The sequence below is a fragment of the Cucurbita maxima genome, unplaced genomic scaffold, assembly GCF_002738345.1.
Source record: "Cucurbita maxima cultivar Rimu unplaced genomic scaffold, Cmax_1.0 Cma_Scf00002, whole genome shotgun sequence".
NCBI lineage: Eukaryota > Viridiplantae > Streptophyta > Magnoliopsida > Cucurbitales > Cucurbitaceae > Cucurbita > Cucurbita maxima.
In genome coordinates this window covers 1,748,579-1,766,482 of record NW_019272018.1, presented here as the reverse complement: position 1 = coordinate 1,766,482, position 17,904 = coordinate 1,748,579, and the positions used below count along the sequence as shown (strand labels likewise).

Genomic DNA, 17,904 nt, shown 5'->3' with positions numbered 1-17,904 from the left:
GGATTTGTTCGTGGGTGACCAATGATAATTCATGAGTTATTATAACTAAATTTATGTTATTTACGTCCGAAAAGAATAGCTCTAATTTTAATTTTTTTAATAATAAATTATTCAGATTTTGAGTATCGTATCGTATACACAGTGAGGTGAATCATGCATAGCATTCTTTTAACACAAATAATTAACATTTTAGCCACTACTATACCTCAACTCATGTGACAAGGTGCAATGGAGTTGAGCAACCTGTGCACCCTACTTGGCCCATGTTTTTCCTTGCATGCCCATTTAGTCACCTAATGCTTTTGAAGCCCATTCGATACTCTAGGGTTGGTTCAACCATGTTTTGGACTATTTTTATACCCTACCTTGTAACCCCATTTAGTTAACCTAATGCTCTTGAAGCTCGTTCTATATTCTAGAGTCGGTTCAACCGTGCTTTGGACCTCATTCAACTGAGTGTTGTGCTTATATGCACCTGCGAATCATTCTTTCGAGTTTTATATGGTTGAACATAATACAATCTGAATGCACTTGCAACCTATCCTAATCAACACTTACAATTTGAAGTCGAGTTTAACATCTATTCAACTATTTTCTAAGTGATTCTAAGAGCCTACACAATTAAAACATATGTCTATGACTAATTTAGGTGAGACTTTCTCCTAAGGTAATGTACCTATTTGAATCGACAACAAAGAACTTAGCTCATAATTGAAAAGAAAATAGAACTTAAAAAGAGTAAAGACACGAACTATAATACCCAATTCATATATAAAGAGCTTAATGAAAGAATAGAAACAGAATAAGAGCTAAACTTGAATTATAAAAGCCATAACTTGTATGAAATAGGCCAAGCAAGTTTAGAACAAAAGTGTAGCTCACCTTAGAGATGGGACTTGTTGCTCTGCAGATCCACAACGCTAAAAAAGGGTGAACTACCTCCACTAAATTCGGAGTGGGCTATGAGCAATTAGTGAACAACTCATAACTTTGACGCACCCTAGACACACAGATAGTAATAGACACTAAGCTTGAACTTCCAGAGTTCATAGTAAAACCCATGGATACCTACTAGATTAAAGATGTGATGAGAGTTGTTTATTGTGTATTTTTATACTCACTCCATTTTTTTTTTTCAGGTGTTTGCACATTGTTGATCGATGTGGATGAGCGTTTGAGAGTCATGTGTCATAGAGAGGGTCATTATGGAGCGTCAGTCCTTTTTTTTTTTTTTTCTTTTTGAGTCATTTGTACTTTGATTTGTAATTATATCTGAAACTCTTTTACCTGTTTGCAATAAATTAGAATAGCACCGTATTATAACGAAAATTAGGTCGTGACATTATCATAGACATAAAAGAAATGAATAGACAAGTCAAAATAGAAATCTCATAGTATTAAGTGTTTCACAAATTGTGATACAAAGATTCATAAGTTTGGCAATCCATAGCCTACAAAAAGGGTTTAATAAGGAATTGATGTGCACAAAAAATGTTATTTAAGAACTTACCAAACAAAAAGGTCCAACACAACCACATGCCAATTGATTTACCATCCTTTATATAATTAAATAGGCTGCCCATCAAATTTTTTTAATTTACTCTCTAAACTTTTAAATATTATTTAAAACATGGACACCAAATTTCGATATCCTACCCTTATAAGAAATGTTTCGTTCTCCTATTCAACCAATGTAGATCTCATAATCCACCTCTCTTGGGGACCCAACGTCTTCGTTGGTATATCGTCTGGTGTCTGGTTCTGATACTATTTATCACGAAGCATTCCTATGTGAAAACCTCTCTTTAAAATTATAAAGTTGACGACAATACATAACGGACCAAAACAGTTAATATCAACTAGCAATGGACTAAAGACTTACAAATTCATTCATATAGAATTGTGAATGAAGATCTCTGCTAATAATTTTCATAATGGAATTGGACAGAAGAACAAGTGATAATAAGTTAATAATAATAAAAAAAGATGAGCCCAATCGATAAATAAATAATAACAACAATAATAGTAATAGTAAACCTATGGACAGCATTTATGATTTGTATATTGTATGGTTTTGATTAAACAAACCATTGTTCACACATTGCCTCTTTCTACAAAGTTGACTTTTGATTTTGGCTAAAGGAAGGTGTGTAAAGACAAGAGTTTCATTAAATTAGCAGAAGAAGAAGAAGAAGAAGAAGAAGAAGAAGAAGAAGAAGAAGAAGAAGAGGAGGAAGAAGATGAATCAGAATATGAGCTCTCTCCTGATAGGGGTGGTGGGCGCAGCCCTGACTTTGTCAGCTTATTCACAGACATGGGTTTCTCCAACTGAGTGCATCACAGCCGGCCTTCTCGTTCTCGTTTTTGGTCTTCTTGTCAATGAAGGTTTCATCTCCATTTAGCTTCTTCTTTCATTTGGGTAATAATTTGTGTGTATCTTAGCCTATAAAGTTACCATCTTTCAGTGATCTCCATGGATCCATATCATTTGGTCAATCTATGTGAATCTTGCGTTTTGATGTGATGCTTCTATTAGTTTCTTTGTTTGGATTGTTATGTCAGAAAATATTGAGGATCCCATCAAAGGGATATGCACTTAATGGGTATTAGTATTTTGAGCCTTACAAGTCAATCTTTTCTGGTTTACACAATAGTATCATGACCATAATTAAGTGTACAAATGAATATAAACTAGAAACGACGAGGAACTTAATGGAGTAACTCACCATTTCTATTTGTTTGGTGAGATAACGAACCAAAAACAAAACATGAGGTAAATGATCAAAATCAAACAAATAGAAACGATGAGATCTCACGTTAGTAAGAGAACAGAGCATAATATATAAGAATGTGAAAAAACTCTTTTAAGCACACGCTTTTCAGAAATTTTGATAAAAAAATTTGAAAGAAAAAGTACAAATAAGATAATATCGGCTGATAGTAGACTTTAGTGGACAAATGGTAACAGAGCGAAACACTAGATGATATAGCAAGAAGGGCTAAGTCCCAAGTGTGCCAGCTATGAGGGTGGTCCTTGAAAGTGATGGATTGGATTGGAGAGTCCCATATTGATTGGAGAAAGGAACGAGTGTGATGAGAATACTAAGCCTTGAAAGAGGTAGAGTGTGAGATCCCACATCAGTCAAAAAAAATAACAAAACATTATTTATAAGGATGTGTAAACTATTCCACACGTTTTTTAAAACTTTGAAAAGAAATCTGAAGGTAGAAGTTCGAAAAAGACAATATCTACTAACGAGCAAACTTGAGGTGTTAGAGAAAGAGTTCACTAAATGGATGATGAATTTGGGAATGATGTTCATCAATAAACACCTAGCATGAAAGAAGGAGGAAGTTACATAGCCAGAGATGACTTGCCGACCAAATAAAGAAGCCCCCATTCATTTAAATGGTTGCCGGCAAGTCATCCTTGGCTGCACTACTTTGAAGCCTCCTTCCCACATGCAAGAGCTTTGATGAGAAGTAGCATAAATATATATATAAACAGTAACTGTCAAATGATGAGAAGCAGAGAATTAGGAGAAAAAGAGAGGGTTTTGGGAAGAAAAGGCAAGGGAGAAAGAAGGAAGAAGAAGAAGAAGAGGATTGGTGGACAGGAGAAGGACCAATGGAGTTTATGAAGGGAACTGGAAACTGAAACACTCCAAAAAGATTAAATTTTTGTGAAGATTTGTGGGATTGAGAGTGCTTCTAGTAAAGCAGTTCAATGTATTAAATGATTGTTAGGCTTTTTACAGAGCTTATAGGACAGGACAGAACTGAGCAGTCAGGCAAGGAGAGGTCAATGTTGTGTCCTTTTAACCAAAATGCAAGGAAAATACAGTTTGTGTAAAGTGAACTTTGGATCTTGTTGGGATGTGATGGGATGGGGATGGCACTCAAGCCTAGTGCCACAAATTGTGAAAGTCTCGTATTCCGACATTCCCTTACATCTCCTACAATATAGTCACATTATTTATTTAGAGTGAAATTTATCTCTATATACCAACACAAATCCTTCCGGCATACTTTGTTAGTCACGTGCATTTCAGAAAAATTACTAGTCATTACAAGCCTATCACTAGCAGATATTGTTCTCTTTAGACTTTCCCTTTTGGGCTTTCTCTCAAGGTTAGACTTTCCCTTTTGGGCTTCCTCTGAAAATTTTAAAATATGTCTACAAGAAAGAGACTTCCACACACTCGTAATAAGAAATGTTTCGTTCACCTTTTCAACCGATGTGAGATCTCTATCATAAAAAAAATCATTATTAAGATTTAATAGAATTTGTATGCTATATATATATATATATATATAAAAGTACAAAGTCTAAATTGTTGAATAATGGAACTCTCGACGTATAATTTGATGAAATTTCTTACATCAGAGATTAAATTATTACCTCAATTGAAGCAAACGTTCAAGTGTTGGCAACCATTGTATAAGGTCTGTATTTGAATACCATGATTCAGGCAGTTTCGCAAGCATTCTTTGAGCCTCTCCCAAGTTTCATGTAGCGATTCCTCCTCACACTGCTAGAATGAATGAAGTGATTTAGCTTTGAAGCATTGGAAATCTTTGAGAGCAGAAAACACTGTCATAAACTACTGAACCAAATCATTCCAACAGCTCATAACTCCTGCTCCTGCTGCTACTGCACATTCAGCCTCAGATACTAAGATTATGCATTCCAACAAGCGTTGTATAACCAAAAGAAGATTATGCTCCTTTCAAGTTAACCATAAAGTAGCTTTAACGCACAGCCCCAATGATCTTAGCTTTGCCTCTAAAACAGGCTCCCATCACAGCCTCAAGCAGCCAATCTTCGACCTTTTTATAGGGAGGCAAATCCAGAGATCAATCTATCTTTTTTTCTCTCTTAGTCGATGAGCCTCACCCTCCTCCCAAAGGACTTCCTTTCTTGGTTGAACTGCCGTGCCACTGTTGTAAGAATGAAGTATTTCTTTGGTGGGAGGGAATCCACACAATCCCACCATAGACTGTAGGCAGAGATGTAATCTTCCAATTAATCGAGTTTTCTAGAGTCACCCCAACCAAATAGCTACATGTGCAACCAATGGAAAAGTAGAAACCTGTGAGATTCTATATCAGTTGGGGAGGAGAACGAAGCATTCTTTATAAGGGTGTGGGAACCTCTACTTTGAAGACACGTTTTAAAAAACCATGAGGGGAAGCCCGAAAGGTAAAGCCTAAAGAGGACTATATCTGCTAGCGGTGGGCTTGGACTGTTACAAATGGTATCAGAGCCAGACATCAAACGATGTGCCAACGAGGAAAAAACTAAGCCTCGAAGGGGGTGGACAAGAGGTGGTGTGCCAATAAGGACGCTAGGCCCCGAAGGGGGGTGGATTGGGGATCCCACATCGATTGGAGAAAGGAACAAGTGTCAGTGAAAACGTTGGGCCCTGAAAGAGGATGGATTGTGAGATCCCACATCAATTGGGGAGGAGAACGAAACATTTTTTATAAGGGTGTGGAAACCTCTCCCTAGAAGATGCGTTTTATAAACTTTGAAGAGAAGTCCGAAAAGGAAAGCTCAAAGAGAACAATATCTTCTAGCGGTGGACTTGAGCCGTTATAAAACCAATTGAAATATTAAATGACATTGATAGATATTAAGAAAAATGAAAATATAAGAAAACTGGTATTGACAACTCACATACCCGACGTGCAGACCTAGTCGGCTCAACTTGTGTCATGTGTGCCTAATACCAGCCTGAAATAGTAGAGTACATTGATATCTCTGCTACCACAGAATCATGGCTCGAAACGTTTTATCATCATGCTACCACAGAATCATTGAGAAACTTATCAAAAATTTCACCAATAATCTCCACACGAACAAAAACCATCTTGAAAATGATGGAAACGGTTGGCATCTCTAACAATTATAGTCCTATTTGCAACCTTTGAAATAAGTTTGATAGCAGTGTGACAATCATCGCACATCCTAAGGTTCTTGATCACCCGAATCGGTGCACCTGATGGTGATTTCATCAGGCCATATGCTACGGCAAGCTTCTCGCTATGATAGCTAAGATTGTCGATCTTTTGCTCATCCTCAATATCGTGCAATACACCAGCAATATCAGGAACATAACCCAATGGTCGAATCTTGGTTAACAAGTCCCTTATCATTTCATAAATCTGACTCGACTCGGGGTGTTTATTATCTTCGGATGTAAAAACATGGGCAATATTTCTTATTTCTAACCAGCTCACTCCAGGTTCTTTCTTCACATTTCTTTCTCTCATCAATTTTCTTACCTTAACGACACCATCCCATCTCCTAACTCTCGCATGCATGTTTGATAATAAAATATAAGAACCTACATCCTCATGATCCATCTGTAGTAAGTACTCTGCTATTTGTTTCCCTTTATCATAATTTCTATGAACATAACAAGCATTGAGAAGGGTGCGCCATGCAACAACATCCCAATTGATTGGATTCGACCTCATAAAATTCTCAGCTTCATCGAGTCGTCCAGATCTACTTAGAAGTCCAACAATGCAGGTATAGTGTTCCAACCCAGGAACAATACCCAATTGTTTCATCAAATGATTAAAATAGTACAATCCTTCATCTACCAAACTTAAATGGGCACAAGCAGAAAGAACACCAATAAAGGTCACATAATTTGGACATTCTCGAGCAGTCAACATGTCGTGGAATATGTTCAACGCTTCCTTACCGATACAATGGTGAGAGTGACCAGTTATTATCGCATTCCAGGTAATGGAATCACAACACTTCATATTTGAGAACACGAGTTGTGCTGCTAAAATGTCCCCACTCTTGGAATACATTATGATCAAGGCATTCCCTACTATAACATTGCCCTTGAGACCTGATTTCTCGGCACGAGCATGTAACTGATCACCATGGCTTAGTGCGGACAAACCTGCAGCAGAGTTTAACAACACAGCCAGTGTATATTCATTAGGAGGAATATGATCAATTTCCATCTTTGAAAACAGATTCAATGCTTCTTCAAAGAATCCATTCTGAAAATAAGCTGCCATGATTGCTGTCCAAGAAACAACATTTCGGTTTTGCAACTGATCAAAAAAGGCTCTTCCACTCAACACATTACCACATTTCCCATACATATCAATGATAGAACTTCCGATATAGACATCGTCGTCAATATCGCTTTTCAACATTCGAGCATGAACATGCTTACCTAATTTTAAATCTTTAAGACTAGCACAAATGCGAAAAATCGTAACAAAAGTGGCGTTATTCCATTTTGTGCCTTCATCAATCATTAACTTCAGAACTTCTATAGCTTCTCCCACATGTGAATGCTCTAGAAGCCCATTTAGAACCAAATTATAACAAAATACGTCATAACCTGGCACAGTATCTAATATCTTCAATGCTGCTCTTACATCTGAACATTTAGAGTACATCTGAATAAGAGCATTCTTAACATATTGATGAAGCTCCAATCCAGACTTTAAGGAAAATCCATGACACTGCTTCCCCTCTACATACATTTGACTATCAAAACAAGAAGATATAACAGTGGCAATCACATATTCATTGGGGAAAATATTATCCTTCACTATCATCTTTTTGAACAGCTCAAAAACATCCAAGGGACTCCCATTTTGCATATACCCAGCCATTAAAGCACACCAAGAAACCACATTTCTTTTCGACATTCTATCGAACATCTGCCGAGCAATGAATAGTTCATCACATTTCACATACAAATTAATAAGAGAATTAATTTGGTTTACCCTGCAGTCTCTAGGGATGCGATTGGTAATGACCAAATGGGCATGGATTACTCTACCAAATTTTAAGTTTTTGGCATCTGCAGCCACTTTCAAGAGCTTCATTGGGTCCAGGAGAGGAGAAGCCAATTCATTGGACTTCGATAGAAATGGCGTGAATTTGACAGGAGCAAGGCTACTAATTGGTACTGGTAGCTTTAACATAGCCATTGCAATGCTTTGAATTTCTAGTTCTGTATTTGCTTTTAAGGTTATGCAAAGCTTTTTGGCAGAATCCATCCATCCGCTCATCCTCAGAACAAGCTCAATCCTACTAACTACACCAGTGGAAGGCAGTAATTCTCAAGTATAATGAACAAAAATAAATAAATAAATGATTTTTATAAACCGAAAACCATACCGAAGAATACCCAGCTAACAAATTGCACAGAAAAATTCCAGCAAAAAGATGTCTACTACCTCCATATCATTAGGCAGCCCATGTTTATCTTTTGTATGAACCCCAAAATATCAGTCGGCAATTACCAGCAACGATTCGCCGTCTCCTCGCAGCCGCAACCATCTATCTGTTCTAACGATTTGTGGTGAGGTTGAATCCCGGTTCATTGGCGTGGGTTTGCACATAGCAAACCAATGATTTCCGGTTTATAAACATGGAAACCCAACGGTCCAAACCGTGCCCACGGTTGGGAAAACCGGCTTTCTTCAATACACCATATTTTTTTCAACTTTCATAGAGTTAAACTTATTCAAATTTTATATCATTCTTTTTATCTTTGGCGAAATATATTTTTAATAAAATGTGTTCATGAGGTTCGAATAAAATCAGTAAGACCTTATGTGCTCATGACATTCAACTAAAATCAGTAAGAACTCTTGTCGTTGCGTGTATTATTAAATTTTTAACTTAAATTTTAAATAAGACATGATTGAAAGTCTTGATATAATATACAAACAATTCTTCTCCACTAGAAAAAGATGGCATTGATACATCGATATAGCCAAAATAGGTTTACTAGGAAGTTTTCTAACCTTTTTTCGTGTCAAATTTAGGAAAACATGTGAAAACTGTTGATGGATAGCACCCACTAAACTTACAAAAAGATGAAAATAGTGTAGAAATATTGAAATTTTTGCAATCTTTCGTACTACCCTCTACATATTCATGTAGCATTTATGTAGGGTTGGAGAATCGAACCATGCAGAAAAAGCATCATGTTCATTTATTTGTGTATTTTCGCATGTCTCCAACCATACATGCCTAACCCGAAATAAATAAGGTGTCTATAAGAGCTTTAGGTCAAGCCCATCTTGTAGTCTTCCCTTCCCTTGAAACATACATGGCACCTTCAATGCTCAAACATCCAGATTGGGCTCTGTATTTTTATGTTCTAAACTACCTTCTTCAAACAACAGAAGAAGCGTGGAGCAGAATTTGGTTCCAAAATTGATTCTTTTTTTCTTCGTTGGATGTGCAAATTATGTTACTCTTAAGCACAAAACGGCATGAAAGAGTACCAAACAGCAACTCACTCACTGAGTTCTCAAGGCTTTGATCCAATCAATTTCCAGATTGAAGTCACCAGGGCCAGATCTTGCACCTGGAACGCCAGCAGCAGCATTCACTGATAAGGACATGCTTAAAATACGAGATGGGTTCATTTCCATCTCTGAATCTATTATACTCCCTCTCCATGTTGGTAAATATCGATCAAGAGGAATCTGAAAATTCAGACAAAACGGAATGGTTAGTTTCAGTTAGGTTGAACTCATCCACATCACAATGTTCAATTCACCATCATCTTAGTCTAACCTTGAAAATGTAAATGTTGCAAAACAATGGAATCAACCCAAGTATAACTCAACTGGTGCATAGCCTTGACCAAAAGGTCAAAAGTTTGAATCATCTACTTTTATATATTTGTTGAACTCAAATAACATACTTCCTATGTACAAGAAGAAAATTAAATTAAGGCTATGGTGCTGCTAATTAATACTGTCATAAAAACCCAAATCAAAAGTAAAAAAATGTTCATATATTTTCATTAAGGTTTTGTTCTTTCCAAGATTCAAAGTTCGAGCATTCATACAACAGTATACCGTAATTGCCAATAAGCCATATAAACAATTTGCAAGCTACAAGATGTGGAAGGCCACTTGCCTTGGCAATATACCAATCATCTTTAGGGGCTAGAACAAATGCTTGCCATGAATTATCTTCCTCTTGTCCTGGTGAGTTTACCCAATTCTCAGTATAAATCTGTGGAGAAGTTTGCAGATATTCATTTTAATGCTTCAAATTTTCAGTTGGGAAGGTAAAGCACATACAATCAAATATGTTTGCCTTTACACTCATTACCTAGAGGGAAAAAAGAAAAGAAAAACGAACTTACAGTGGATATATAGCATCTTCCATCTCCTTTAAGCCTCAACGCAATGGAATCATACAAATCCAAATTAATGAAGCCATCAAACTGAAGTAGATAACATAGAAGATCAAGAATTAGCCAAAGAACGAAAAAAATATATTGTTGACATAATGGAAACCTCTTAGGAACAAATTCATTTTTAAATTTAGCATGAGGGGGTTCAAAAGCTACACTTAAATTATCTTTGGGGAGTATATAAGGAGATATGGGAAACAGAGATTCGAGGGAATATAACCTATGGGTGCACTGAAACCAAAAGAAAATAACAGTGATACATATGCAATGAAAGAAAATCAATTGACTGGACAGAATGTCAAATACAAGCAAAGATGTGCCGACTTTCTAGGCATTTTCATAACATTTATGAAACTCTTTCCATTTAGGGATTGTAGACCATGATATACAATTCTTCTTAAGGAGTTTGTCGTCAACTAAATGACGTTGTAAGGTAAGGTAAGATAACCAAATATCAAGAGCTGGTGACAGGCAGTTATGTTTTGAGGTCAAAGGGTTGATTAATCTTGTAACCCAGCAAGTCAGCAGTTACACGTTCAAATCTAGTATAACAACAACAGCAACAAATATTTAAAAAAAAAAAAATCTAAAAACAAGCAAGAATATGTTTCACCTTTTTGGAGCGCATTCCACAAAAACCACTCCTTTTTATGTTCCATTTTGAATTCTCATTTACATCCAAGGAGAGCTTCCCAGAGAATATTCCTACAATAAATAAAAGGTTGATACAGATGCAATTGCCGGACTATTGAGCAAGTTATAAATTTGCCATGTCTTTTTGCACGAATATAGTAGAAATAAAATATCAATCCACACCAAGTAAACTGATTATGCTATTACAAGATTTCTTCAGCCTCCTAAGTTAGAGTGTAAATAGTGTGTTCCCCTAACTTGCTACAGAATTAGTAATGGCACCTCATCTAAAATCATCGTGCTTTTCCGTCGTCCAAACTACATAACTTTTCCTATAATTTTTATGAGACTTGCTAAGAAAAACCATTCCAATCACATGTCATACATTCAGACCGCACAAAGCTTTAAGCAGTGTTTCAGGAAAAATGTATCTTTTCTAATGATGAAAACGTGAGAGAAAACAATGCATTTGTGAAATATATGTTTTGGAGAGATAAAAGAATGTATAGCATAGAGTAATACCAACAACCCACAAGCTTATAATATAAATTTAAATGAAGATATACAATCTGCTACGTACCTCGTAGCTCATTTCCAGTTTCAGTGATCTCCAAAGATGCTGTAGACATTCCTGGAAACAATCCAATGAAGAAAACTAAATATTTTATTACAGAGTTTATTAAAATGGATCCTTAAACAACTTACTACTTGTCCTTGTCAAAAGTTATTGATAAAAATTGAGCAAACAACAGGATTATAGCTAATAAATGGACTAGAACTGTTTTGCATTTCTATTTCACTTCTAAAAAAAATTATGAAAAAAACTTGAAATGGGGGGAAAAGAAGTGAAAATGCACTGACACCAAATCAGAATGCTAAAGGTCTATTTTTCCCCCTTATGGAGAAATATAAAGAAATAAGGATAAACATACACATGCACATACCTCCATACTCCGAATCTGAATATAAATGCCACTTCTTAACTTCTTGCTTGGAATTGAAACTAAAGATGTATTTTTCAGTAGGTGGTATCCAGTCTTCAACATTCCAAGCGAGAGCTATAATATGACATCCAAAAAAACAAAAGAAAAGGCATAAATAGATATCAATCATACAGGTAGCATATACAACTTAGGGGTAGAGAAGGTAACATTTTTCTTTAACATGATACAAACTACTAATCGATAAATGAAAAGGAACAAATTGTTCAAATGGTACAAACTCCAATACAAAGTGAGAGAGCACAAAGAAAAGAAAAAGGGAAATGAAAACAAAAGAACGAACGAGGAATGTCATCCAAAACAAAATAAGAGATATAAAAGACTTAAAATAGAGGAGCTACAGAAAAATCCAGCTGGTCAAATCTGATAACTCCTTAGAAAACCCCAATGGAAACTTCAAGGATCTTTAATGTGAGATCCCACATCGATTGGAGAGGGGAACGAAGCATTTTCTATAAGGGTGTGGAAAGCTCTCCCTAGCAGATACGTTTCAAAAATCTTGAGGGGAAGCCCGAAAGGGAAAGTCAAAAGAGGACAATATCTACTAGCAGAGTGTTTGGGCTGTTACAAACTCCCTTTCAAGTCTTTCATTCCCCGCTTTTTGTTCATATCTGGTCACTTAAAACGCTTTCTTCTCTGATGATAGAAAGAGGTAATAGATAGGGAAAGACGACTAAAAAGGACTCCTAGCAAGTAGTACCTCCACATCCTGAGGCAATGAACTACGGCTGTCATCTCTTTCTCTGTCCCGAAGGATAGCTATTTTAAGCAGGTAAAGAGCTAGTAGTGAGGGCTTCCATCAGTTTTCCCATGGTTTGAGTTCTGAGACAAAGATCAATTTGTAACAACTCATGCACACCGCTAGCAGATATTGTCCTCTTTGGACTTTTTCTTTCGGGCTTCCCTCAATGTTTTTAAAAAACATATAATAGAGAGAAGTTTTCACACCCTAATAAAGAATGTTTTGATCTCCTCTCCAACTGATATGAGATCTCACAATCTACCCCCTTTGGGCCCCAGCGTCATCGTTGGCATTCGTTTCCCTCTCCAATTGATGTGGGATCTCACAATCCACCCCCCTTCAGAACCCAGCATCCTCGCTGGCACTCGTTCCTCTCTCCAATCGATATGAAATCTCACATTTAACTTCAAACTCAGCATCAAGAAGCATGGCTAACAAATCTATAATTCCTTGTGAAACTATTCCAATTTCAAATCAATAAAATCAAACCAGCCGATGAAATTTTCAAAGAAGACTGCTAATGACTCAACAGAGGCCCCATTGCAAAACTTGGACGGGGGTAATGGGAGTCACTTGAAAAATATCTTCTCAAAACTCCTTAGAAGTATTCCATAACCACAATAAGAAGGTATTAAGCTCACTGAATAAAAATTTATATACAGATAATTCTGAAGATTGCAGATAAAATAATAGTGGTTAAAATAACCTTTTTTTGTTGAATTTACAGAAGCTTGCCAGAGTGCTCGCAATTTTGACATCTTTCATACACACTCAAGCTCTTAAAACAAAGGAGAAGGCACTTCAGACCTGAATAGCCATGAAAGAAGATACAAATCCATAGATTACAAAATAGAATTTCCTCCAAAACAAACAAGTGACACTAAATTATAAACATATAGTGAAAGTTATGGGCACCCAACCCTAGAAAATGGCCGTCTTATCTGTAGAAATAGATTTAATTAAAGCCAGGCAGTGTCCCTAGTTCCGTTTTGGTCATGAGAAGATTACTAAGAATACCAAATATCAGTTGCTATTTTTTTTCTTAGGAATCAAAAAGTTCATGAGAAAAACAACTGAAGATCAGTTGAAGAATCAATCAAAATAACTGCACCATTGCCAAATTTGCGATTGCTTGTCCACATCCAAATGTAACTCATACAGCATATGAACACATGATTGAAATCAAAAAAATAGTGGAGGGGAAGGGAGGAGAGTATATAGAGCAATAATCAAAGAAATTGAAAATAAAACATATCAAAATCAAAACATCAACCTTACGGATGCGGGGGGAGAGGAAAGAATCAAGTAGTGGAGGAAGTTCGGGGCGCACTAGGGTTGGAGCTTGGAGCTTGGAGCTTGGAGCTTTAACTGAAACTCGAGTGTGTATCGAGAAGGAGATGAGTGTCGGGAAAGAGCCAAGAAACGGAGACGGAGAAAGCGAAACTAAGTTAAAGAAAGAAAGACGCTCCAACTTTAATTTTCATTAATTTTTTTTTTAAATATATAATAACATTTTAAAATATTTTTTTACGTTAATTACTCCAAAAATAACATTAATAACTTTAAATTTTTTAATTTTAATTTAGAAAGTATAAATAAATTAAAAAGTTAATAAGTGTTAAAAGCTATTTTTCATTAATATTTTTAAACATTTTTAAAATTTAAAGAACCCCTAAATAAAATTTAAATTTAAACTATTTTAATACAAAAACTAATATAATGACATTTTAAAAACTTTTTAAAGCTATTTTTTTTATTAACTTAAAACTCTAATTTAATATTTTTTACATTTTAAAAAGGAATTATTAATTATTAACAAAACATTTAAAGTATTTTTAAATAAAAAAAAATATTTTTAACATTTTTCAAATTACTTTTAAACATGTTTCAAATTTTCTTATAGTTAATTGAGATAAAAAGCTAAAATCTCATACGGAAACATTAAAAAAATATAGTTAAAAGCACTTGATTTTATATAAAATAATAATAATGTCTAAACTATTTTTTAAATTATAATAATCTACCCACAATACAACCTTATTATTATTACGCGTGTACTTCAACCCGACAAATTTATCCCGTGTGTAAGATGATGCACTCTTCTCCTCTCGATCACATCACAACACTTATTTTCTACCTACATGTATATGAAGTCATAACATACTATATGAAGTCATAATGTACTATCTTCATAACATGATTATAATACTTAGTTGTCTCATTTTAAAGTTTAATTCAACGTTTTTAGTGGTTTATAAATAATTAGTAGATTGTGAAATTTAATGAGATCTTCACTCTTTAATTAACTAGCCTTTAATGATAATTAATGCAACACTTTCATACCTTATAAGTAAGTTATGTCTATAAATATATTTTCTAAAGTAGTCCCAAGATACAAAAACAGATTCGTTAGGAAGATATAAGCGACTATGTATATTCGCCCAAAAGACATTAAGATGTAGTTGACAATGTGTGTCTCAATTTGGTTGTACATGGCTAGAGGTACTTTAAAGAAAGATAGAAGATATAGAACGAATGTGATGTTAGGAGTTGGAAAGATACACACGTGATATGTCATGTAACGAAAAGATAACTCGAAGTGATTTGCTTTTATGCAGGAAAAACTTCAACAAAATGCAGCATTTATTGAATCCCACAGGGAAACCACAAACAAAACTCTATACAAAAACAAAACAAAAACCAGGCAATTTAACATATATCAACGAAACTTCTTTCTTCCCCTAACTTCCCCAAACAAAAACTATGAACAAAAACATAAACAGAATCAAAGAGTTCATCCACGAAGGGGAGGAGGTGGAGAAACATAGCCGCCACCTTTTACGTTGGTGTTTGGTTCTGGATCTGAATAATCCATCGTCTCCATCAGCATCATCATCATCCTCCTCCTCATTTCTTCTCCACTTTCCTGCAATTTTTCAACCCTAAAATCAAACACCATTTTCAGATCCCTCAGATTCCCCAAAAAAACACCCTCTTTAATTACCTTTAATTCAACTCTGGAGCCATGGTGTGTATCAACACCCTCCATCATCCTCATTTTGCCTCCAAATCCTTGAGATTTACACCAAAAAAAAAAACCAAAAACCCATTAAATTAAAACATCAAAAAGGGAAGAAAACAGGGGTTTTTAAGAAGAAAGCAGAGGAAAATGAAATATGTACCATTAGTGAAACAGGGAGCGATTAAGAGAGAAAGAAGAAGAATTGAGAGAAAAGGAGAGCGACCCATTTGAGTTAAGGGGATTTTGGGAGATGGGTCGGCTTTAGATTTACGAGTTTATGAATGAATCAATGAATCAATGAAGAAAGAAGACAAAAACTGGGCTTTTGTTCTCTCTTTCGTTGTTGGTTGCAGAGAAAATAGGAAAGTGCTGCCACTTAACTGCAAGGAGGGATGAAAGGCTATAAAAATGGGGTTTTTGAAGATATCTCCAACTCAATCGCCGTTTTCAGATTTGTTTTATGTGAGTTCAAGATTATATATATATATAGCATACAGCCTTTCTGAGCTTTATTTTATGGAGCTTTCAATATAAGCCAAAGGCAAGAGAAGACTTGAACGCTTTCTTAAAAACGTTATCATTTACTTGGCCTTCTAAAGTTTTGTTTTTTATACTAAATATATGGTTTCTTCTTTTTTTAATTAGGCATTATTTTGATTTGATTTTAAGATTCTCACACTCAAATTAGAATTACTTGGATAAGACTAATTTAGAATATTTTTACGAATTGACGAGGAATTGGGTTAAAAAAAAAAGGAGAATTCGGAGTGAAGTAGCATGTTACTGTCATTTGGATTGAGATAAATGTTTTTCGTGTTGAATGCTTTTAGTGATAGTTAGATATGCGTGCATTATTTTGTTTGTGTCTATGATTACATGTAAATTTTGTTTTGAAATATTTATAGGATGAAATGCATGTATTGAATGATATGGTATTCGTGAAATAAAATTGTAACAGTTATTCGCCAAATTGTACAACCATAATCACACATTAAATTGTCTATTTTTGTTTTTTTAATTTTAGATGGACGGTTTTCAACCATATATTGATGATAAGATGTTATTTTTAATTAATTATTTTTATTAATTTAACTCTATATACTAAAAAGATATTTAGAAAAATAAAGTAAGCTTCAAATATCGTATCAAAAAGGCATTATTCTTGGGCTCCTCTTATAAAAAATTCAATAATTAAGTCAAATTCATTACTAGGTCTTAAATAATCCACCAAAGTTGACTTTCTTTAATTAAACCTTTTTTTTCAAATTTCATATTATTTATTTATTTTTAATAATTTATGCATTAGCTGGAGTTCCAATAAAATCTTCTACTTCTTTTTTTAAAGGATTGAAATTAGGTACATATCCGCTCCACTAAACCTAGTTTAATTTGTTAAGACATATATCATTATCAAAACATCAAAGGTTCGAACGAAACTATAAAGAAGGAATGACATCTTGATCCATTGAATACTAGTTCAATTACTGGTTTGTTTAGTCGCGTTCTTGAATTAATTTACTAGCGTTTTGACTTTCACATGATCTTATTTGTCTGATTCGTTTATGATTTACTTATTGTACATCAGCCTCGAAGTTTGTGAGATCATTTTTTAACTTTTAATAAAAAATTATGATGTTATTTTTCGTATTAGTATGCAATAGGTAGTAAGTACGAGAATGATACATGGTTTTTACCGTCTTTACCATACGATAGTTACCCCTTTCGAGTGGAAAAGATAGGTGAGCCCCAATCAAAAGATAACATATAATAAATATGTAATATGAACGAAAAAAAATTCTCAACTGTAATGATTTCAAATTCGATACTAAGATAAAAGAAAATGATTGTTTGGGATTTTTGTATTTTTGAATCTTTATCTAAATCTATTGGGATTTTTTCAAATATAAATTTTATATTTTATATTTAATAGTGACATAAATTTTTTAAAAAATAGCATCCAATAAGTCAAATAATTTATTTAATACAACTTAAAATATTTAAAATTTAAAAACCAAATAAATGCCAGCTAGTTGCCACCGGATATTGTTAGCTTTAGTTTAATATATCATGTCAGTCTAACAGTTTTAAAACGCATTTGGTAAGGAGAGGTTGTAAAACGCGTATGATAAAGAATGTTTCATTCTCCTCTCCAACTGATGTCTTGCTCTAATACCATTTGTAATAGTTATATTGTTTGTTTTGGTCTATTACGTATCGTTGTCAGTCTCACAATTATAAATGCGTCTATTAGAGAGAAGCTTCCACACGCTATTTAAAAATGATTTGTTTCCCTCT

The 17,904-nt window shown here is 34.6% G+C and overlaps 2 protein-coding genes across 5 annotated transcripts; both read right to left on the bottom strand.

Moving 5' to 3' along the window:
* Window positions 1-4,336: 4,336 nt before the first annotated feature.
* LOC111496266 (pentatricopeptide repeat-containing protein At5g39680) lies at window positions 4,337-8,362 on the bottom strand. Of its 2 annotated transcripts, none has more exons than XM_023146653.1 (2): window positions 5,685-8,362; window positions 4,337-5,093 (listed from the first exon to the last, which is right to left on the bottom strand). In XM_023146653.1, the coding sequence occupies exon 1, from the start codon at window positions 8,056-8,058 to the stop codon at window positions 5,842-5,844; it is 2,217 nt and encodes a 738-aa protein (XP_023002421.1). In that variant the 5' UTR covers window positions 8,059-8,362; the 3' UTR covers window positions 4,337-5,093; window positions 5,685-5,841. The 2 variants fall into 2 exon arrangements, with proteins under 2 accessions (XP_023002421.1, XP_023002429.1); XM_023146661.1 differs by having other exon boundaries at window positions 4,337-5,062.
* A 467-nt stretch (window positions 8,363-8,829) lies between these two features.
* On the bottom strand, window positions 8,830-14,025 carry LOC111468252 (probable complex I intermediate-associated protein 30). Of its 3 annotated transcripts, none has more exons than XM_023113411.1 (8): window positions 13,861-14,020; window positions 13,294-13,394; window positions 11,789-11,902; window positions 11,425-11,475; window positions 10,825-10,916; window positions 10,161-10,241; window positions 9,929-10,027; window positions 8,830-9,489 (listed from the first exon to the last, which is right to left on the bottom strand). In XM_023113411.1, the coding sequence occupies exons 2-8, from the start codon at window positions 13,343-13,345 to the stop codon at window positions 9,301-9,303; spliced, it is 678 nt and encodes a 225-aa protein (XP_022969179.1). In that variant the 5' UTR covers window positions 13,346-13,394; window positions 13,861-14,020; the 3' UTR covers window positions 8,830-9,300. The 3 variants fall into 3 exon arrangements, with proteins under 3 accessions (XP_022969179.1, XP_022969188.1, XP_022969197.1); XM_023113420.1 differs by lacking the exon at window positions 13,861-14,020 and adding an exon at window positions 13,508-13,605; XM_023113429.1 differs by having other exon boundaries at window positions 9,453-9,489; window positions 9,929-9,996; window positions 13,861-14,025.
* Between the last annotated feature and the right edge of the window lie 3,879 nt (window positions 14,026-17,904).

Excerpts from the sequence above, each read along its gene's own strand:
- LOC111468252 (XM_023113411.1), bottom strand. The coding sequence starts at position 13,345 with ATGTCAAAATTGCGAGCACTCTGGCAAGCTTCTGTAAATTCAACAAAA. Across the intron at positions 11,903-13,293 it reads TGTAAATTCAACAAAAAAAG|CTCTCGCTTGGAATGTTGAA; the intron begins GTTATTTTAACC and ends GTCATATTATAG. Across the intron at positions 10,028-10,160 it reads GAAGATGCTATATATCCACT|ATTTATACTGAGAATTGGGT; the intron begins GTAAGTTCGTTT and ends ACTTCTCCACAG.
- LOC111496266 (XM_023146653.1), bottom strand. The coding sequence starts at position 8,058 with ATGAGCGGATGGATGGATTCTGCCAAAAAGCTTTGCATAACCTTAAAA.